Source organism: Solenopsis invicta, chromosome 2 (genome assembly GCF_016802725.1).
Source record: "Solenopsis invicta isolate M01_SB chromosome 2, UNIL_Sinv_3.0, whole genome shotgun sequence".
Classification (NCBI taxonomy): domain Eukaryota; kingdom Metazoa; phylum Arthropoda; class Insecta; order Hymenoptera; family Formicidae; genus Solenopsis; species Solenopsis invicta.
The window spans coordinates 6,072,598-6,092,485 of NC_052665.1; the positions used below are offsets into that span (position 1 = coordinate 6,072,598).

The window sequence follows — 19,888 nt, forward strand, 5'->3', positions numbered from 1 at the left end:
CAGATAAAACAGATAAAAATCTTTCCCAGCAGAGTTTCAAATTTCATTCGATGAAGATTCTTATTCAACTCTGGGTAAATTAGGGATTCAAACTCCATCTAGCGGCTAGAAATGAGAATCTCAGTTAAAGCTCAAACCCAAGTTAGCGGAGATGTAAACCTCATTTCTCCTTGAAAACACGCAATATGGCTACGACAAGAGTTCGATTGGATAAGATGGAAGAAAATGGCATGCGAAGTGTTATTAAATTTTAGTGAAATGTTTACTTGCTCCGGTTGTGTAGAATGGGAGGCTGCATAGGTATAACGAGGGCAAGAAATGCCTCAATCAATGATACATCGGAAAATTCGAGCAGAACTAATTCGGGTGAGATTGCCATCGAAATCTTTTCTGTAGAAGATACATTGAACATCAACTAACCTTGAAGTCACTTTAACTTTATTTTTGTCTTTGTATCTGAGGTGTACGTTATCTATTAAGTGGAGTATCATTCATATCTACTCAATTAAGTTCAATAATTATAAAATTGTAGTTTGAGTAATATCAACATAGTAAAATCAACGTAACAGCAATGCATGTGTAGATTATATGGAGTTTATTGGCTGATTTTTACTTGACACTTTCTAAAGGTTTTATTTCAATAACTTTTTATTGATCATAAAATTTAGATTTGACTAGATGCTCTTATTAATTAACACAGTTTTATAATATATTTACAAATTTAACAATTATATAGTTGTCTTTATGATGTGAAAAAGAAATTATATAAAAAAACACCAAAAAAATTAAATTATTTACTGTCATTACATAGATTTTGTGTTATTTAGATGTAGCAGTTTTATAAAAGAGAATTTTTAAGATTTTAATAAATTGATATATATTTATCTCTGTGAATAAAACGATTAATTTATATAGGGAATACAAGAAAAAATCATCTTTTATGTCACGAGGTAATCAGATGGAAATCGGATGTACCTCTAACTGAGGGTCAGCTGAGAAGTAAGCGAGATGAATTTTGGGACACTGCACCAGCATTTGATGGTCGTAAAGAAATTTGGGACGCACTGAGGGCAGGTGCAACTGCAGCAGAAGCACAGGATTATCAGTTGGCACAGGCCATATTAGATGGAGCTAATATTTCTGTACCAAATGGTTTCTTAACCGAATGTTATGACGAGTTAGGGACTCGTTATCAAGTACCTATTTATTGTTTATCCTACCCAATTAATATCGTAAAAGAAGATAGTGGGAGAGACTCACCTGCTGATTGCTCAGGTAACAAAATTTTGAAAGTTTATTTCAGTGTAATAATTTGCAGAAGTTTTGTTTTATTTTGTTACTGTATTAATTTGGTACAGAACCAGTCGACGAAGGAACAGAACAAACTTTAAAACTTAGACTATCGACTACTTTAGGAGAAGTTAAACTACCTGTTTATAGCAATGACACTATTGCTATTGCTAAGAAAAAATTACAGGTTTGTATAAGATTAATTAAATATTTAATCAAATGTATATATGTTATATTAGAATAATTGCTTGTAACTGATAATGCTAATAATAATAGTAATAATTTTATTGTTTATAGAGTCAAGAGGGTTTGGAACCTTCACGTCAAAGGTGGTTCTTTGGTGGGAAATTGCTTGGTGATAAAATGCATGTAGAAGAAGCAAAGGTACAGCCAGGTTACATAATACAAGTAATTGTAAATCCAGAGAAATCAGATAACATCTCTGGGAAGACTAGCTGAACTGATAACATGCATAAACACATAACAAAGTATGTTTTAATCAGTAATCAGTAATAGGCATACTTTTACGCTTGTTAACAAAACTTGTTAATCATATATCAAAGAATATTATAGTTTTTACTTTTATTGTCACATAATTGTAGAGTGATGAATCATTTTAGGATAAATTGGACATAACAAAACTTTCTATTATAAATTTATTTAATGAAATCGCGAATTAAGTGCAATTTTCTTTTCGCTATGTATCATATATTTATCCATATACGTTATCACATGCAATAAAAGTGTATAATAAAAAAAGTTATGTGTGTAGGAGTAAGAGTGAGAAAGAGAGAAAATACTAATAGAATAAAACAAGCATATCTTTATAAATTCGGCTTTTTTCAATATGATGAATTTTTTTCATCAAGAAAATTGACTGAAATGATTTATTTATATCTACGTAAGATATATATACATACAAACGTATGAACATACTATTTTTTATAATTCGTAATGTAAGTTTATGCAGTGTCACATTATCAAAATTTTTCTTTTCTTATTGCAAAACTTATTAAGTGACATATTGAATTGTACATTGAAACGGAACGGCCATTATGTGAGGTAATATTTTATAAAAAAAAAATATATATATCACTATATATACTTTATATATACATATTATATAAAGTATAGAATATTGCTTTTGCAAAAGAGGGGAAATGGTGATTTTTTATCTATTTGTGTCATTGCGTGTCATTACATCACGTATGAATACGAAAAGCATAAACTGTATTCAATTGACAATAGTGAAAAAAAGAAAATATAATACTCATTGCAAAATACTATACACTTAGGACTTGTTTAACAATCTATGTTCTATTTGAAACTATTGACTTACTTCTTTGTAATTTTTGTCAAGAATTAGTCTTACGTAAGAAAATAATATAAGAATTTATTTCAGTTTCTTAATACGTATATTCTACACTAATATTTCTGTTCTAATACATCCATTGTCCTACTCTCTAACATAATATAGTAAAATAATTTTAAATTATTATATACTCACATTTTATTTTTTCGTAAAAATCTAAATTTTTGTAGGCCTAACATTGTTTTGTAAGTATAGTTAAGATGTTAAATAAGATTTTGACAACTGAATCATTTTAGAAGAGAATTATGATAATAAGACTAAGGGTAAATTTGCATTTATGTCACATAAACAAAATTACGAATTATGTAACCAATAGGTTTACTATATGTGCAATACATATATTGCATATATTGTATATACCAGAGACAAGTTCTCACAGAGTGCTTTGCATCAAACAAGTCAATGATTATCATTATTGAATAAGATTTAATCATGATAATCTTGTATTTTATATGTATCACTTAAATTGTGCGTATAAAAAACTGCACTGCCCAATTTTGACTAGTTTATTAAAATTTTAATATTTTAATAGCTCTGGTACATAATTTTGCCAGCTACAATATCAATCTCCTTTCTTCTAAAGATGCGTGTCAATGAAGTGAAAATTTCTTTTTTCACAAAAAGACGACGAAGAGACTAATGTATTTGAAAATTATAGAAAAATTATAACCAGTAAAATTGCATTTATACGCATATGTAGTATTAATTATTAAGTACTGTTCAATGCAGAAGAGTCCCAATAATGGTGCATCTCTTTTTATCAAACTGATGTTAAGCTTAGAAGATACAATTATTTCGTAACAGTTTAAAAAGTGTCCAAATTATAAAAGAAACACCAATACAATTTGTATGGTAAAAATTGAGCGCAATAATCATTTCTTTCATCAAAAAATATGCTCTAGCGATACACAAACACATAATAACAGATTCAGAAGATATTAAATAAGATCTCTAGATTATATAATTCATGTGTATTTATATTTGTAGATCTCGTGTAACAATAATTAATATAAAATTTGGCCGTTTTGAATAATACTTTCTTCGTATTCAATATTTTAAGATGCAAGTTCTATTAATACTAGCGCTCAGTTTAATATTAAGCAAAAGTGTGATGTCAAACGTCGCCAAAATAGGAAGAAAATAACTCTTATGTAAATAAAAAATGTTACAATAATGAAATGTAATTTAACTGCCTGATAAAAAATGGTACTTAATATTAATAATTACTGTATTGGACCAATGCATGCGAAGTATTTTAAAATCAACAAATAATTGGCCATAATAGAATAAGTGCTCTATATGTAAAGATATTTTCTGAAGAATTGAGTTAAATAATAAATTATATCTCTAATAATATAAAAGAGTTATTTCTCGCTTACGCATAATTCATAACATATTTCAAAATAATTGATATTGAACTGAATTTTGTTCTGGAACGATTGTTACGCATATATGTATTTCACGATCTTCACGCACTGATATTTTTTGAAATTGTGTCACATTCTGAAAACGTAAAATTAGTTATAATTATACAAAAAAATTATTTCATGTTACATATATTTGATAATATACATGTTGTTTAGAAAACAAAGTTATAGTATGTATATAATAGTTCCTAAGATTAATCACTAATTATTATAACAATATATTGTGAAATAAAGCGCGAAAACGTTATGAAAATAATAAAAAGCTCTATCTGATATCCTACTACTAAAATAAGTAATATAAAAAATACACAAGAATAAATAAGAAAAATGTAACGTTTTGTGAATAAAATATCTTTTTTATTTTTAATCTGTACAAAATGTCACAAATTTGTAATTACAGTTGTACTATTTTTCAAATTTATTTAGCAAATTTTCCTAAATATTTCAGTTCATGGCACAGCCAAATTATACTACTTAAAAGTATGAGACTGCCAGATTGATGTGACGCAGCTAGCGTTAGAGGAACATGATATAATAAAGTTGAAATGCCTAAAAGTACTTGAAGATAGCCAGCACAAAGTACAGCAGCTACAGCCTTTCTTCCTCGACCAGGAAGCTTATGTTTACGAGACAGAACACCCAAACAAGTAATCAATGCTATGGTAGTGATTCCCTGCATAAATTATATGTATATGAAATAATATGTAACATAATTAACAACTGTATGCATAGCTTACCAAAATTCTGTGATCAAATTGAACTGTAGTTGGATTTTCTGTAAAGTTTCTTAATACTGGAGATATACCGAGTATATCATCAGGTATCCATTTATCTGCCATTTTTGGAAAAGTGTTATAAATAAGACCAGCGTCCATTCCAGCTACAAATGCTCCCGACAAAGCGGTGACAAATACTAGTCCTTTTGTCGAGTAAATTAATCCTTTAAATCTTTTCAGTGCTTTCAATGCATTACTCGCGATTACAGTACCAGAGACATTTACAGTTAGCTTTTGAGCAGGAATCAGATGATCCAAAGCGTTATAGAGAAATCCAGTATACAAAAGCAACGCCAATCCGAGGTGCGTGGCTAAACGATACTGCGACACCCGCGGGACATCGGATGGTTCTATAAAACGATCTTCCAATCCAGATTTAACCATGTACCATCCCATGAGTCCTTGCAGGCCAATTAGAGATCCTAAGACAACAACGCGCGTTTTCATTCCTGGTTTTAGCATACCTTTATACCAAAAATACGTTGCTGGAATTACAAATGCAGCGCCAATTAAACGTCCCCACATTCTGTGCAAATATTCCATCCACCAAATATGTTTAAACTCCTCCAATGTCATATTGTAGTTGGTTCTATAGAAAAATTAACAGCATAAATACGTCCTTATATGTTATTACATTGGTTCAACATTATCGTTTTGTTTCTTACATTTTATATTCAGGAAATTGTTTGTAACGCTCAAATTCTGAGAGCCATTGAGCCTCATTGAGGGGCATTTTCTCTCCTAACAATTTCCAGGTAACCATAGATAAGCCTGATTCAGTAAGTCTCGTTATACCACCTAAATACATAGAAGAAAGGAAAAATAATCTCTGACCATTTTATAAATTACATTTTATTTGTCTTAACTTGTACTTAAATATATATTGTACGATTAAATATTACATAAATTTCAATTGCACACAGGTACGAGTGTACTAGAACTTATAAGGAACTTTACATTCAAGATTCTATTTTCCATACGTCTTTTCTACAATGCTCTTGATAATAACACAGATGTAGTGATAGTATACAAAATAAATAAGGGTACCTAGCGCGACTGCTACGAAAACCATGCCGCCGCAGGTGAGCAACCAAGATCCCACAATCTTGTCATGTTTACCGCTCGGTTTTGAAGCATAATTGCGAGTTACAACGTTAACTTGTTGAAGCGGTCTCTGTCAAGCGTTAAAATTAGTATATTTAACATTAGCTTATGCACACAGCATTGTCAGACGTGCAATGAATTTATTACCTTTTGCAATAGAAATTTTGAACAGTATTTCTTCAAGGAAACATCGTTACATCGCACGACGTCGGCTTTCGCATTCGTAAACAGGTGTTGCCGGCTAAATATGCTTCTCGTAGTGTTATACACTCCTAATGCTTTCGTATGATACCTCACGACATTCAACATGCTGCAATTAACGTAGAAGACCCGGCGAATGAGCGTAGCATTAATGAACGTGAGTGTCGGTATGCGAAGTGTTAATTCCTGAAAACGCAAAAATGAGATGCGATAAGATTACGCCTCGTAGATCCCGAAGTAATTATATGAACGCACTCTTCTCGAAAATACACCCGGCCCTCTATTTTGAAGTCTCCCTATTCTGCCTCTATTCCGAAGTTTCCGGACAATTCCGCGCTAACCTATATTCTGAATGGCTACATTCAGCAGATTCAACAGTCGAGTGAGCGCTCGTTGTTATTGGTGTATTCTTCTAAATTTAAAGGTCTGATTGGATGATCTAGAAGAATACCTCAACATGTTTGATGTTGAGTCTGCTGGATGCTGCTGGACGCGGCCATTGATAGTTCTGAAACAGCTGTCCCTCCCTTCTCTTTTCCTCCTTTTAAATTTTCACTCCCTTTAATCTTACTTATCACGTGGCTATCGTAAATGTCGGAAAAATAAGAATTAAAAGGCAAAATGTGCCTGAAGAACGCGCTGATGTTACATTTATCATACGTCGAGCCATTCAGATAAATTGTACGATAGAGAATTTTAGGATCACCCAAAAAGCTTCATTTTCGTTAGCCAATCAGTGCGAAACATCACACTGAAATAGAATTCCTTGATGACTCTTCTCTAGTTGCTTTTCTACCATCATGCCTGGGTTATGTTGAGTATCTCGTGTAAACAACAGTTTTTGGTTATGGCCTCGTCTCCGAATTTTGATTTAAAAGAACGACTGGATATTAGTTTTAAAGATACAGCGGCTCTAAGTTCATTATGCAAAAATATAGCTTCCGGTACGTGTCTTATAAAAAACATCTTTTTAAAACATTATTTTATGTACTTGTGTTACATATGTTACATATGTGAAAAATATTAAAGAGTCAGTGGTAAGAGATACAAAATTAAGTTTTATCTCGCTCAAGTATTTTTAGAGTAAAGAAATAATATATTGAAACAATTCTATTATTTCTCCAGAATAAGAAAAATATAATTTCAAATTATATATTTGTATCAACTTGAATCTTCCTAATCATTGTTACATCTCTTGAGTTTTAATAAATGTATACTGAAATTTATATATTTCATTATGTATAATTCAAAATTATATCATGAAAGATAATATAAAATGTTTTATTTCAGAAATAAAATCAGGTTCTATGAAACTCTGCACCTTAGTGGAGATACTAGGTTCTTACATGACAGACCAAAATGTGCTCACGAGGGAAAAGGGGGTTACAGCCCTGTCTTTTGTCTTGTCGCAGCTACCCCAAGATTATCTGACTGAATCAGAATTGCATTTCATTATTACGTTTTATTGCGATAGGATGAAGGATCATTATAGTATTATACCATCTGTACTACATGGTATTCAAGCAATTGTGAGCATTTATTTCAGAAGTTTTTTTATCTTCTGTATTATTTTCTTTCAGTAAATTATCACAAACTCTTTTTTTTTAGGTGAACATGACCCATTTACCTCAAAATGCATCATCATCCTTATTAAGAGTTATGTTTGAGCACGTTCAATGCCAATCTCAGTTGTTACCTGAACGTCGCATAATATATCTAGTACTTAAAAATTTACTAGAAAATAGATCAGATGATTTGAGATCTATGGGACCAGACTTAGTTTATGGTGTTATCAGTTCCATGGATGGTGAAAGAGATCCAAATAATCTCATATTAATATTCAATATGCTACCACGTTTTATAAAAGAATTTCCATTAGGTCATTTAACTGAAGAAATGTTTGAAGTTGTGGCATGCTATTTTCCAGTTGATTTTAATCCTGTAATTATATTACAAATTTAATTTTTTATTATATTTTTTTGTGTAAAATATTTATAACTATATATTTATAATATAAATATATAATTTATGTGATTTACAGTCCGGCGAAAATATAAATGTGACTCGGGAAGATTTGGCAGAAAAATTGATGCCTTGCTTATGTGCTGTTCCAGAATTTGCAGATTATTGCTTACCTCTTGTAATTGATAAATTGAGTTCTACTCTCATGGTTGCTAAACTTGATTCTTTAAATCTATTACGTGAAAGTGTTCAAACGTTTGGGTTGTCAAAAATAGAATCTTATCTACCAGACTTGTGGACAATTTTGCAGAAAGAAATAGTGTCCGGAAGAGACATTAAAATAAGAGATGCTGCTTTACAAGCAATAACGTCTTTAATTAAAGTTATGTTAGTTAATGAAACTGTTTGTAAAAATTTCATTGACAAGATAATCGCCGATATAAAATGGTCGTTGTGCGATGTGCAACTTAGTTTGTATAGACCCTGCCAAACACTATTGGAAACAATAGCCACAGTTGACAAAATGATGTGTATACACATCTTGAAAATTGCAATACCTCTATGTATTGGACAATATTCTACAAAAACTTCGTTAAATGACAAAATTGCATTGATAGAAACATTAAATAATTGGATGAAGATATGTTCCAATCACGATTTTTGCATTCAAGGTAAGTTGAAGCAGTGAAATTAATGTGATAAAAGTTTTGCATTTTATTGTATTATTACTATTGCTCATTGAACTTAAATATAATGAAATTTAATTAGATGTTCCAGAGTTATCATGGACAAATGTACCTCAAATGTATTTAGATGACTTAACAATAGAGAATACTGAATTAAAAAGTAAAATATTCTTTGGTTTAACAATTCAAAAGGCATACTTAAATGATGTGCAACGTTCTATGTTATATAATGCGGTATGCAATGAAATTGAAACAGGATGCGATAAAATACAAATTGTATGTCATACAACTATTATAGATTTTGCAACGTTATATCTTGAAGAAATATCAATGTTAGTTAAAGAGAGATTGTTATCAAATATAGGTAAGTTAAATACGGATATACAGTATTAACGTATATTTGCATTTGATAATATAAAATATAGGAACGTGAAGAGTAATGTTGATGAAATGTTTCAGATGAAACGAAGATGGAATTATTAAAACGTAGAATAAAAGCTTTAGCAGCGATTGCTAAAATACCTGAACTGGGTTGTGTAATACTCCCAAAAATAGTTACAATGATAACAAATACTGTTAATACTGATATATGTGTCACAGCATTACAGAATATCCAGAAGTTGGTTACTCTAAAGAAATCTGATTACAATATACATGAATTTCTATATAAGGAATGCCATATTATTGATAAATTAATTTTATACGAAACCAATGTTGTCGATTCTAAAATGTTGATATCTAATATATGCCAGTTAATTATACGAAATCTTACAATTGAGGAACAACGTGTGATTGTAGAGAAATACGCTGTGGCTTTAAATACAAAAATTCCCGAAACTGATGTAACTGTAATGATGAATCTTTTTATTTCTTTACGAAAAAATATTGACCTGAATATAAATAATAATATGGTGGAAAATCTGTATAATCTAGCAACTAGCAATTGCAATGTGGATATAAGGCAAACGAGCTGTAAATTTTTATCTGTGTTATTAAATAAAATGAAAGTGTCAGATCTTGATAGGGTTGTATCTTATCTAGAAGACAAAATAAATAATAATTTAAGTGCAAACAATGACATCAAATTAAAGCAACATACAGTTAATTTTCAAATTTGGATGACTAAAGCACTTGTCATGAGAGGATATGCAAAATCTCAATACTTTCTGGAGAATGTACGTGTAGTTAAATGTAATTATAATTTAATACGTTATAATACAAATAATATAAATAATATAATGTTTTTTATCTTTGTTTTTACAGCTTTCACACCTATTAAGTCACGATGAACTAGGTCAATTTACAGGTGAACAATATCAAATTTTAGTAAGTAAATATGAGGATATTTTGATAACGGAAAATTTCTGCGACGTAAAAATCTTTTACAAACAAAGAGTGTTTGAACATTTGTTGCGACAAAATATTAACTTTACAAAAACAATGAGACAGAATTATCTTATTGCTTTGGTACATTTATTAGAACAAATACCTGAAGAATTATTATTTTTGCATTTAACCGAGGTAAGTTTTTATCATTAATAATAAAATTGCATCGGTAATAAAAATATTGCAATAGAAATAATATTTTGATTAATATATTGTGTTTTCAGTTGGTGCCACTGTTGATCGAGTCTCTATCGCTTAGCAATGAACATTTAGTGCTCTGGACATTGATATCACTCAAACTTTTTCTTAATACGAAACATGATGTTTTTTCTGATAATTTACAATGTGTAATACCGAGGCTGATGCAGTTATCAATGCATCGGATTATGGTAATTATTTCTTTCTTTCAAGTCCTTCCGGTCTTTCATGACTGTGTGATTATTGTCTTGGCAAAGGTACTCTCGATAATTTGCCATTGCTTTCCAAAAAATGATAATCAATTAAAAATTTGATATGTTCTGGGTTTAGTTCTAAATCTTTAACACAGAGAGCAGATTTTTATGCCACAATCACCATTTCAAATATATTATTTATATTATTAATTACATTAACTTAAACTTTTTAAATTTTTATCATATATCACTGTGTAAATTAATATTTTGTTAATAATAGGGTGTCAGAATTGCGGCTCTAGAATGCTTAGCCCATTGTGCTAATTATCCTGTTATTCTAATAAACCCCTACAAGGAGACAGTATTAGACAAATTGGGGATAATAATCGATGATCGCAAACGCTTAGTTAGAAAAGCTGCAGTGGAAGCAAGAACACGATGGTACTTAGTGGGTGCATCTGGAGACTAGACAAAGGAATAAGAGATAATAATTTGGTTCTATATAGATGTATCTAACGCGATTTTATAGATATTTTTTGCACTTACTTTATATACATTTAAAAAAATGTAAATTTTTCATTATCAAATATTAACATGTTATATCTAAATTTGTATGTCTTTATTTACATGTCTAATCCACATTATCTTTTCCTAAGCATCTTGCAGGTCTCCCTATCTCTATCCCAAATAATTTTTTTATTTCCTCTTCTGTGACTTTTGTTAAACATGATGAACTTAGAGATATGTGGTCCCGAACTCGCGACTTATCACAAATCCGTCCGCTTTCATACAGAGCTATAAAACATTCCAGTGTCTTTCGTAATTTAATAAAGAATTGATTTTGTAAGTGGATTATGACCGCAGCCAACTTAGACGTGTTCAGTGCAGTGCAGACATGGGTGACGGTAAGAATATGCGATTGTACTTATTTACTTTAGAATATGATTAAATTAAATTTTATTTTTATTTTTTAATTAAAGTTAATTATGTTCAAAACATAAAAATAATACGAACACTTTTTTATTAAATAAAATGTTTGATTTTTTAATAAAATGTCTGTATACTACGCGTCTACAGGTGTGGCAAAGAATGGTGCATACAAATATAACGATGGTACAAAATATATCGGCGATTGGAATCGTAGAGGACTGAAACACGGCGCAGGTCTATTAGTACTACCAGATGGAACGCGATACGATGGAGCGTTTCAAAATGGATTATGCTCCGGCTTGGGAGTTATTGTATTTTCCGACGGAGCAAAGTAAGTTATACCACAAGTTTACCTCGAAATTACGCGTTTCACTCAGAAATATTGTCCCTTATATATATTTATACAAAATCATTTACGTTCTCTTTTAGGTACGAGGGAGAATTTATGCAAGGATGGTTTCACGGCCATGGTGTTTTCTGGCGAGCCGACGGAATGAAATTTGAAGGAGAATTTCGCGGGGGTCGTATCTGGGGCTTAGGTATACAATTAAGTTACAATAATTTTTTTATCAATTATTTTATATTTCGTGAATAAAACACTACAATCAATTTTTAAACTAAATACTTATTGTTTTTCAATTATAATTCGGATGTGAATTGTATTTTTTATTCGATAATCATAGGTTTAGTGACTTATGCCGATGGATCGCATGGATTTCCGAGAAATGAAGGTTTCTTTCAAGATTGCAGATTGATAAGGCGACGACGTTGTCCTGACATAGTGCAGAAGGCGCAAAAAATTTCTATGATGGCACGTACTCAGTGCAATTAAACGGAAATAGAATAAATTGTAGATGCATAGCTACTAAAAAAGAACGTATGTAGTTTTTATTTGCTAGCTAATATTTTTCTGTCATTGATATTATTTTAATAATAATAAAAAACTGCGTTAATATTTAGAATTTTATTATTAAATACTCTTCATCTTATTATATGCATGTGTATTTGAAGCTTGTGCATTTAATTAAATCTTCTCTATCCACGAGTGAAATTTCAATGTCTGAAAGCATATGCCTCGCATTCGTATTGGAAAAAGAAATACAGATTTATCTTTTTATGTAAAATTAAAATGCGGGCAATGTCAATGATGCCAGTTTCCTGAATGTAGAATGAAGTGTAATTGTAACGAGTTATGCTCCAAAAGAAAAAGTTTGAGAGGGAACACAAGGCTAGACTACTTTCCGCTCGGAGAGGCGTGGCCAAGCCGGATGTTCCAGTTTTGAAGCTAAAGGTGCGGCACCGACCAATATATGAGATCGCACATGTAATGTTTTAGTATAACAATATGTGAAAATTGAAATTTTAGATTTAGAAACATTAAATTAAAAGATAGGATAAGAAGCAAGTTCTTCATATTGCTTTTCTTGTATCTCTTTTATTTGTATCTTTTTTGTAAGAATATAAAAGATTTTAGCATATATAAATAAAATTCACTTTAAATTATATAAAAATTAAGGAAAATAAATTCAAATTTTTCAGTAAATTTAAATTGTGATATTTGTAAAAATTCAGTACGTTCTCATTAAGAGCGATACATTAAATACAATGAGTTTTAGAATTTGTAAAATTTAAATATTGTTAGAAATAGAAGTAAATAACTGATGAATTTTTAATATTATTATCTCGCAGAACGATATAATAACAAGAAGAAACATTTTAAGTTATAAATCATCGGAAGGGCACACGATTCAACGGGGAGTAAGACGCTCACCGTAATGGCGCAACATTAAATATATCCTTGACACTATATCCCACCATGGCGAACTGTAGGTACCGAAAGATTTCGTGTGGCTCGTCGTTTGTCCGCCAAGTATAAAAGTACCGATTGTCACGGACTGTAGCATTCGTATTTCAGTTCAGACGCGAAAGTCATCGCAGAATCTTCAACCCGTACAGCAAAATGGCAGCTAAGGTACGTACGATCAACTGCGATCAATTAAATTCTAAGTGAATATAGAAAACGTATAGAAATAAATCTGCATTCTTAAAGTTTCAAAGCTTCCGTTGTTAAGAAAAATACTATTTCAGCTATTCGTAATCGCCTGCATGTTGGCCGCGGCCAACGCCGGCTACATCGGAGCCTTGCCTTCCGCTCTGCAGTATCAGATCGCGCCGATAGCGCATATTCAACCCCATGCCATCACGTCAACGTCCGACAACATTCTACGCAGTCATGGTAATCTGGCGCAGGTGGCAACGCAAACCAAGACCATCGATACGCCCTTCTCTAGCTCAAGCAAGGCAGACATCCGTGTGACTAACCCGGCTGTCACCACCTACGCTCATCTTGCTCATCCAGCCCCGTTGACATACGCCGCGGCCGCTGTACCGGCCCTATCGGCTATACGCCCGGCCGCTCTTGGAGTCGCTTACTCGCCGGCCGTCGAGGTATCTCACATGAGCTACAGCAGCCCGATCGGAATCGCCTATGCCTATTAAATCGATCGTATTCATATTATCCGCGACTTTATACGATACATATTATATTTATTCGGAAATCCTCGGCGCCTGTAACTGCTTTTGTACGTGGCAAATTAATGACACTACAATATAAGTAGTTATGCAATAAAAATTGTATTCTATAATCAGCGCTTGATTTTTTTTTACCTACAAGTCTTTCGTTTGAAAATCGTTTGAGAGGAATTGTATTACGTATTACAAATTGTGAGGATAATATATATACGCAGAAGCTACTACCGTAGCAAGTCTTTCATATTATTTTATTTTAGGAAATGTTTAATTTGTGGAAGCACTGGGGATAAAATACACCTTGTACGAGATAAAACAACATCCAAGTTTTTTTTATCTAAAATTTTATTATTTCATGTTTTTTCGTGGCACTTTCAATAATGTATTAACAATTTTAAATAGAACAGGGAAAACTTTCTAATAAAAAAAGAAAATTTTGACTTTAGAGGAAACTGCATCAGCGAATCGGATGTGTCTGATATTAGGGGCGAGGTACATTTTGTAATGTATAGTTGTTGGTGGGATAGCGGTGGGTTTTTTTATATCTCAGTCAATGTAAAAGAATCTAAGTCTAACCCTTAAGTCCCCACGCGCCATTACCCCACGCGCCGTTGTTACCCCACGCGCCGTTGTTACCCCACGCGCCGTTGCCCCACGCGCCATTACCCCATTTGCCAGCATCATTCCATCCAGCACCATTCCAGCCAGCACCATTCCAGCCAGCACCATTCCAGCCAGCACCACCCCACGTAGCTACAACAGAAACAATGTTAAATTAAATAAAGAGAAGAAATGGGGAAAGAGAATTCGCATCCTCTACCGCATCCTCGACTAATTATTTGTAAGGCTCCTATATGGTGGCTTTAGTTCCAAAATCGTGACAGTATGGGATGCTAATTCTCTTAATGCTATATCGCATAGAGTTTAACGTGTTCTTTCAGCGACAAAGAAGTGTCCATACTTTTAACAGCAACCGCAGGAGCGATGGCAACTGCAGCTGGCTTGATAGCGATCGCAGGTGCAGCGATCAAGCCAGCATTTGCGATGGCCAAGAGGCCGAAGATTACCAGGAGCTGCAAGATTTATAAAAATGTTTATGTTGTAAACTTTATATTTCAAAATATTAAGTTATATATATATATATATATATATATATATTAATTAACGTTATTTATAATGTTAATTATATAAATTTATCTTAAAATTAAAAATAATTTTTAAATTAAATTGCTAATAGTCATATGGTATATAAATTACAAATATATTTTTTTTATAAGTAATATAAAAATATATAATAATTCTAGAAATGTAACAGAGTCTTACAACCTTAACTTGACTTATTATTTTTATTTTTATACAAAATGATAAACATGAATTACACAAATAATCTTGATCTTGTATTGTTTCTGCTTTAAAGATACTTACTTTGAACATGATGTCGTTTTTCTATTTCCCGTTGAAACACGAGGAACGGATTGACTGCTCTGTCTAAATCTAACAGCCTATTTATACGCGTGCTGCCGTAAACCTGTCTACTGTATGCAGTGCAATTTTTTCCAAAAACTTTAGTGTTATGCGTGCACGCATGCTCCAATATTCATAGTAAGACGTTATTGCATCACAGTTATAAATTATTGTATCTCGTTAAGCCATGAATATATTTTACGCCTTCACTGGATTGGTATTAAGGCTCCTATTTTCTCGTTACAGTCGTTCCATTATGACGTCAGAAGCGAGAATTCATGTGAAATTTTTTCCTGCAATATACTGCAAAATAAATTAGCTTTTCTCATATGCCGACACTTGCACATTTCAATAATATAGCTTAATACAATGTACCGAAAACATAAAAATTTAAATCTTAAATTCCACCGACTGAATTCCAGTCAATTTTTAAAAATTGAATTTGCAATTCTCGAGAATATTTGATTCATTCGTATATTACATTCAAATTCTTATATCGTTTATATTTTTTATACGCTGCTACTTTAATATAAAATTCTTCCAAAAAATGGATTAAAACAATATTTTGCACTTTTTTATAATCCATAAGAATAATATTACAATTAATACTATATCATAATTTGTGAAGTGCAAAATATAAAAATATAAAAAATAAAAAAAATTTATAGTGCATTTATGTATGTCAATTAATTTACAAATTTTATTTTATTAAATCATAAGAGAGATAACACAGTATGTTGAATTATTAAGTTGTTTACACTCATATTGAAGTGTTGTACATATCATTTGAATTCCAATATCACTATTGAATTTATATGCCAAACTGCAATAGTCACTCATGTCTCGTACTTCGCATTATGAATATTTCAACATGTAAGACTACAGTGTGCACCAATCTCCTTATTTATGATTGTCTGATGCAAGATTACGTCAAGTTGCATTGGAACCGTCTCTTTATTGACGTATATTATAAGGACAACTTGTGTCTAATTTTTCTGGAGTTGTTGCTTGCAATATGAGTGGAGAAGTACGTAAGAGAAGAATGTTATAAAATATTTCTTAATTTTTTTAAATATTTTTAAAAATAATATTGTGTTTCTAATATCCAAAAAAATATTTTCTCTTAGAAATAATTCTTCGTAGATTGTTTGAAAAACCGGTTGTATTTGAGTATAAAGAACGTGTCAAGGAACTATTTAATATTGAAAAATGAATATTGAATAGATAATATAATTATGAATGCGTCTAAATTTCTAAATTCAAAAGACAAAGTTGTTATATTCGGTTAATATTCGGATATTAAATAGCTTATTTTTGTTATAATTTCAAGGGAAATTACAGCACAAAATATATATAATAATTTTTAGTAATTTCTATTACGTAAGCTCTTTTTTTTTAATTCTTATAGCATCTTTGTAGAATAGCTTTAGTTTTGATCGATTGATTATTGCTAGGGGAGCAATGACGTTGCGTACGACCTGTGATTTTGCGAAGAAAGTGACTGACTGACTTCCATAACTTTTAAGAGCGGTAACTTGCGTAATTCGTGACCTTGCACAAGATACATTTGAACAACACTCCTATAAAAAAAAAAAAAAAGGTGAAGGTGACCTACATATGTGTGTCCGTACGACATAATGAGGCTGAGAATTGGAATAGGACCACGCCCTTTTATCATATCAACTTCATACGCATAATAAATTAATAAAGTTCGGCAAAATCTCATTTAATTATTTATATAAATTTTTATATTTATATAAATTATAGATTTATTAATACAAGTTTTAAAAGAAGAGTAGAAAGATTTATATAATATTTACAAAAATAAAGATGTCTAATTAACATAAATCTACAAATCAATTTTAATAAATATAAAGAAAGATAAAAAAACGGATCTTTGTTTTAAACGTACAAAATCGTATTTTCCAACTACAAAAATGTCAAATTTGTATTAAAATAAAAAATAAATACATTCTTTTTCTATTTTAATTATTATAATTTATGTATTTTTCTGTTAGATTTCTGTACTAACAATAAGTTTGTTATAATTTATTAATTACATTATTGAAAAATAAATCAAAAAAGGAATAAAGTAGGAAAATTACCTACAAAAATGTAGATCCATGTAGGATTAAGATTAAAAAAAAAAGTATATTAATATTAAAAACATTTTTGTACAAATTTCGAAAGTCAATAATTTTTAAACTTTATTAAATTAAATAATAGATAATATTTGAGGCTACTACTGATGTCACTGCAATATATACTTAAAGCTTATAAAATTAACTTGAAGCTGAATAATTTGTTTATATTTATTTACAAAATATTTCATATTATTAAAAATAGGACAATTATATATATTACTAATAAATTGTATAATAAGATATAAATTTATTTTAATACACTTTAATGATCTTTATTAACACTTTATAAATCATTTTGTACATTTATTTTTCATACATATGTATATCTATTATATATCTCTTACAATTTTCTCTATTCCAATTTTTTTTTTAATCAGAATTGTGTAACTCCTTTACCATCCACATTCTGATCAGATTAAAGTGACAAATTTAATGAAAGATAATATACATAACATTTTTATTTTACATATCAAAAGAAAAGAATTGAGAAAAGCTCTTAGAATAGAGAAAATTAACTGTATTTTCTACAGAAAGAATATTCATTATACGTACATATCTGATTAGGAGATGTGTCAAGATAAACAAATGTATTCCTATTCCCCGATATATCTTTTTCCATTAAGATAAAATTATTGATTTAATATATCAATTATATTTTTTCAATTATTCTTTTGTGGCCTATTGCCAAAAATGGCACTTCCTACTCTTACGTTTGTACTGCCAAGTTCAATCTATAATGAAAATGATAGATGTATTTTATATGAAGACCAATTAGCAACATTGCTCACAAGTAAATCGTCCAAAGCCTTACCGCATGTTCATAATCATTAGACATTCCCATTGATAATTCAATATCTTTTATATCAATTCCCAATTCGTTATGTACCTTCTCTCTACAATTTATTAAACAAATAAAATCAGGATTTGGTCCATTCGTGATATCATATCCAAACATTCCTATTGTCATCAGGCCCATAAAATTCAAATTAGGACAATTCTGTACAACATATTTTACAAGGTTTGATACTTGTGTAATATCACAACCATTTTTTTCTGTAATTATAATTATTTTTTTTACAGAATCCAAAATTTGAACAAAAACTATTTATAATTTTCTCACATAAAACATAAAAAATATAATAAATATTTCATTACCCTTTTCTTCACTTGTATTAACTTGCACCATGACATTTAATTTACTGTCATCACTCTTTCGAAATTTTGGCCATGAATTATTAAGTGTATTTGCAAGTTTCTCACTATTGACAGTTTCTATGACATATAAATGCGGTATACTTAAAACTTTGTTGACCTTATTCCTTTGTAAATTGCCTATAAAATGCCATCGAATTTCTTTGCATTTTTCAAGAATCAGTGGGCTGTCTGCCTTCTCCAATAACTCGTTCACATAATTTTCTCCGAAATGTCTTTGACCAGCCTCGTATGCGGCTAAAATCGATCCTGTGGATTGCAATTTGCTAACAGCTACCAGTCGCGGTTCATAATATCGATATTCCTGTGAGAATGATATACATTTCTTGATCTATGCAAGAATGACATACATTTCTCGTCTAATCCTTATATTTCAGAATACAATGTCCTTCATATAATTATTCAGTGCATTCATAAAAAAAAGATAAATTTATATATTTAATTAATAGTAAGAACCAAGTATGGAAAATAATACCGGTGCTCTCTTTGCAGCAGCACATGATATCTTGTCGTAGACGGTTTTTAAACTTGCTGCCACTTCTGCCATGCTGAATTTTAATGTTGCCATGTAAAAATTGCCTCCTAATTAATAATCGAGCATATTCATTTATCTAAAATGATAAAAATATTTAGTTTTCTCTTTTTAAACGATATTTTTCTGTACTTATTTTCATTCTTTCGAACCTAAAAATTATCTCACGTGTCTCAAAATCTATCCGTCATCCGTCATCTGATCTACAAGGAAAATTAAAATCATTTTTCACAATGAGTTTTGGAACTCAATCACAACAATAGAGGCCTTTTTCCCCTATAAAGCCTTTAGGGCCACTTGCACCAACGCTGATTAACTTAATCGCCCATTAACTTAAATTTTTCTATCGGAATTGACCAATCGCATTTGTCGTTAAGTAAAATTGACCAATCATGATTGACACTTAGGGCCACTTTCACCAACGTCGATTAACTTAATCGCTGATTAGTCTATCGGAATTGACCAATCGCATTTGTCGTTT

At 30.7% G+C, this 19,888-nt stretch overlaps 7 protein-coding genes across 11 annotated transcripts; 4 read left to right on the forward strand and 3 right to left on the reverse strand.

Moving 5' to 3' along the window:
* The first annotated feature begins 144 nt into the window (after positions 1–144).
* On the forward strand, positions 145–4,018 carry LOC105200841 (ubiquitin domain-containing protein 1). The gene is made up of 4 exons (XM_011168604.3): positions 145–366; positions 916–1,275; positions 1,359–1,477; positions 1,588–4,018. Exons 1-4 carry the CDS (start codon positions 285–287, stop codon positions 1,747–1,749), a joined length of 723 nt encoding a protein of 240 aa, XP_011166906.1. The 5' UTR covers positions 145–284; the 3' UTR covers positions 1,750–4,018.
* A 406-nt stretch (positions 4,019–4,424) lies between these two features.
* On the reverse strand, positions 4,425–6,443 carry LOC105200839 (cytochrome c oxidase assembly protein COX15 homolog). The gene is made up of 6 exons (XM_011168600.2): positions 6,426–6,443; positions 6,117–6,356; positions 5,913–6,039; positions 5,531–5,663; positions 4,827–5,454; positions 4,425–4,762 (listed from the first exon to the last, which is right to left on the reverse strand). The coding sequence occupies exons 2-6, from the start codon at positions 6,276–6,278 to the stop codon at positions 4,508–4,510; spliced, it is 1,305 nt and encodes a 434-aa protein (XP_011166902.1). The 5' UTR covers positions 6,279–6,356; positions 6,426–6,443; the 3' UTR covers positions 4,425–4,507.
* On the forward strand, positions 6,424–11,204 carry LOC105200840 (MMS19 nucleotide excision repair protein homolog). 3 transcript variants are annotated; one of them, XM_011168603.3, is made up of 9 exons: positions 6,428–7,114; positions 7,461–7,699; positions 7,779–8,111; positions 8,212–8,803; positions 8,901–9,182; positions 9,278–9,993; positions 10,082–10,339; positions 10,429–10,593; positions 10,877–11,204. In XM_011168603.3, exons 1-9 carry the CDS (start codon positions 6,982–6,984, stop codon positions 11,063–11,065), a joined length of 2,907 nt encoding a protein of 968 aa, XP_011166905.2. In that variant the 5' UTR covers positions 6,428–6,981; the 3' UTR covers positions 11,066–11,204. The 3 variants fall into 3 exon arrangements, with proteins under 3 accessions (XP_039314080.1, XP_011166905.2, XP_039314077.1); XM_039458143.1 differs by lacking the exon at positions 6,428–7,114 and adding an exon at positions 7,184–7,207; XM_039458146.1 differs by lacking the exons at positions 10,429–10,593; positions 10,877–11,204 and having other exon boundaries at positions 6,424–7,114; positions 9,278–10,009; positions 10,082–10,246.
* Positions 11,205–11,217: 13 nt separating this feature from the next.
* LOC105200837 (MORN repeat-containing protein 4 homolog) lies at positions 11,218–12,724 on the forward strand. Of its 2 annotated transcripts, XM_011168595.3 has the most exons (5): positions 11,218–11,501; positions 11,674–11,857; positions 11,956–12,065; positions 12,210–12,403; positions 12,695–12,724. In XM_011168595.3, exons 1-4 carry the CDS (start codon positions 11,492–11,494, stop codon positions 12,356–12,358), a joined length of 453 nt encoding a protein of 150 aa, XP_011166897.1. In that variant the 5' UTR covers positions 11,218–11,491; the 3' UTR covers positions 12,359–12,403; positions 12,695–12,724. The 2 variants fall into 2 exon arrangements, with proteins under 2 accessions (XP_011166897.1, XP_011166898.1); XM_011168596.3 differs by lacking the exon at positions 12,695–12,724 and having other exon boundaries at positions 11,220–11,501; positions 12,210–12,572.
* Positions 12,725–13,256: 532 nt separating this feature from the next.
* On the forward strand, positions 13,257–14,164 carry LOC105200838 (cuticle protein 67). The gene is made up of 2 exons (XM_039458167.1): positions 13,257–13,498; positions 13,615–14,164. The coding sequence occupies exons 1-2, from the start codon at positions 13,487–13,489 to the stop codon at positions 14,023–14,025; spliced, it is 423 nt and encodes a 140-aa protein (XP_039314101.1). The 5' UTR covers positions 13,257–13,486; the 3' UTR covers positions 14,026–14,164.
* A 230-nt stretch (positions 14,165–14,394) lies between these two features.
* LOC113002973 (heterogeneous nuclear ribonucleoprotein 87F) lies at positions 14,395–15,793 on the reverse strand. Its single transcript, XM_026130287.2, has 3 exons — positions 15,481–15,793; positions 15,017–15,128; positions 14,395–14,808 (listed from the first exon to the last, which is right to left on the reverse strand). The coding sequence occupies exons 1-3, from the start codon at positions 15,487–15,489 to the stop codon at positions 14,627–14,629; spliced, it is 303 nt and encodes a 100-aa protein (XP_025986072.1). The 5' UTR covers positions 15,490–15,793; the 3' UTR covers positions 14,395–14,626.
* A 1,112-nt stretch (positions 15,794–16,905) lies between these two features.
* LOC105196732 (pyridoxal phosphate homeostasis protein) lies at positions 16,906–19,772 on the reverse strand. 2 transcript variants are annotated; one of them, XR_005576447.1, is made up of 6 exons: positions 19,560–19,772; positions 19,351–19,486; positions 18,819–19,179; positions 18,475–18,716; positions 18,216–18,394; positions 16,906–17,099 (listed from the first exon to the last, which is right to left on the reverse strand). XR_005576447.1 is itself a non-coding variant. In XM_011162807.3 (5 exons), exons 2-5 carry the CDS (start codon positions 19,441–19,443, stop codon positions 18,323–18,325), a joined length of 768 nt encoding a protein of 255 aa, XP_011161109.1. In that variant the 5' UTR covers positions 19,444–19,486; positions 19,560–19,772; the 3' UTR covers positions 17,950–18,322. The 2 variants fall into 2 exon arrangements, 1 of the variants encoding a protein (XP_011161109.1); XM_011162807.3 differs by lacking the exon at positions 16,906–17,099 and having other exon boundaries at positions 17,950–18,394.
* Between the last annotated feature and the right edge of the window lie 116 nt (positions 19,773–19,888).

What these genes read in the sequence shown, in the direction of transcription:
- LOC105200841 (XM_011168604.3), top strand. Translation starts at nt 285, where the DNA reads ATGGGAGGCTGCATAGGTATAACGAGGGCAAGAAATGCCTCAATCAAT. An exon ending in TTCGAGCAGAACTAATTCGG is followed by an intron (nt 367 to 915) that starts GTGAGATTGCCA and finishes TAATTTATATAG; the next exon opens with GGAATACAAGAAAAAATCAT. An exon ending in CTCACCTGCTGATTGCTCAG is followed by an intron (nt 1,276 to 1,358) that starts GTAACAAAATTT and finishes AATTTGGTACAG; the next exon opens with AACCAGTCGACGAAGGAACA.
- LOC105200839 (XM_011168600.2), bottom strand. Translation starts at nt 6,278, where the DNA reads ATGTTGAATGTCGTGAGGTATCATACGAAAGCATTAGGAGTGTATAAC. An exon ending in CAAAATTTCTATTGCAAAAG is followed by an intron (nt 6,040 to 6,116) that starts GTAATAAATTCA and finishes AACGCTTGACAG; the next exon opens with AGACCGCTTCAACAAGTTAA. An exon ending in AATTTGATCACAGAATTTTG is followed by an intron (nt 4,763 to 4,826) that starts GTAAGCTATGCA and finishes TAATTTATGCAG; the next exon opens with GGAATCACTACCATAGCATT.
- LOC105200840 (XM_011168603.3), top strand. Translation starts at nt 6,982, where the DNA reads ATGTTGAGTATCTCGTGTAAACAACAGTTTTTGGTTATGGCCTCGTCT. An exon ending in TCACGATTTTTGCATTCAAG is followed by an intron (nt 8,804 to 8,900) that starts GTAAGTTGAAGC and finishes AAATTTAATTAG; the next exon opens with ATGTTCCAGAGTTATCATGG. An exon ending in CTCAATACTTTCTGGAGAAT is followed by an intron (nt 9,994 to 10,081) that starts GTACGTGTAGTT and finishes TTGTTTTTACAG; the next exon opens with CTTTCACACCTATTAAGTCA.
- LOC105200837 (XM_011168595.3), top strand. An exon ending in GTATTTTCCGACGGAGCAAA is followed by an intron (nt 11,858 to 11,955) that starts GTAAGTTATACC and finishes GTTCTCTTTTAG; the next exon opens with GTACGAGGGAGAATTTATGC. An exon ending in GGGTCGTATCTGGGGCTTAG is followed by an intron (nt 12,066 to 12,209) that starts GTATACAATTAA and finishes CGATAATCATAG; the next exon opens with GTTTAGTGACTTATGCCGAT.
- LOC113002973 (XM_026130287.2), bottom strand. An exon ending in TCCTGCGGTTGCTGTTAAAA is followed by an intron (nt 14,809 to 15,016) that starts GTATGGACACTT and finishes TTTCTGTTGTAG; the next exon opens with CTACGTGGGGTGGTGCTGGC.
- LOC105196732 (XM_011162807.3), bottom strand. Translation starts at nt 19,443, where the DNA reads ATGGCAACATTAAAATTCAGCATGGCAGAAGTGGCAGCAAGTTTAAAA. An exon ending in CTGCTGCAAAGAGAGCACCG is followed by an intron (nt 19,180 to 19,350) that starts GTATTATTTTCC and finishes TCATTCTCACAG; the next exon opens with GAATATCGATATTATGAACC. An exon ending in TAATACAAGTGAAGAAAAGG is followed by an intron (nt 18,717 to 18,818) that starts GTAATGAAATAT and finishes TTATAATTACAG; the next exon opens with AAAAAAATGGTTGTGATATT.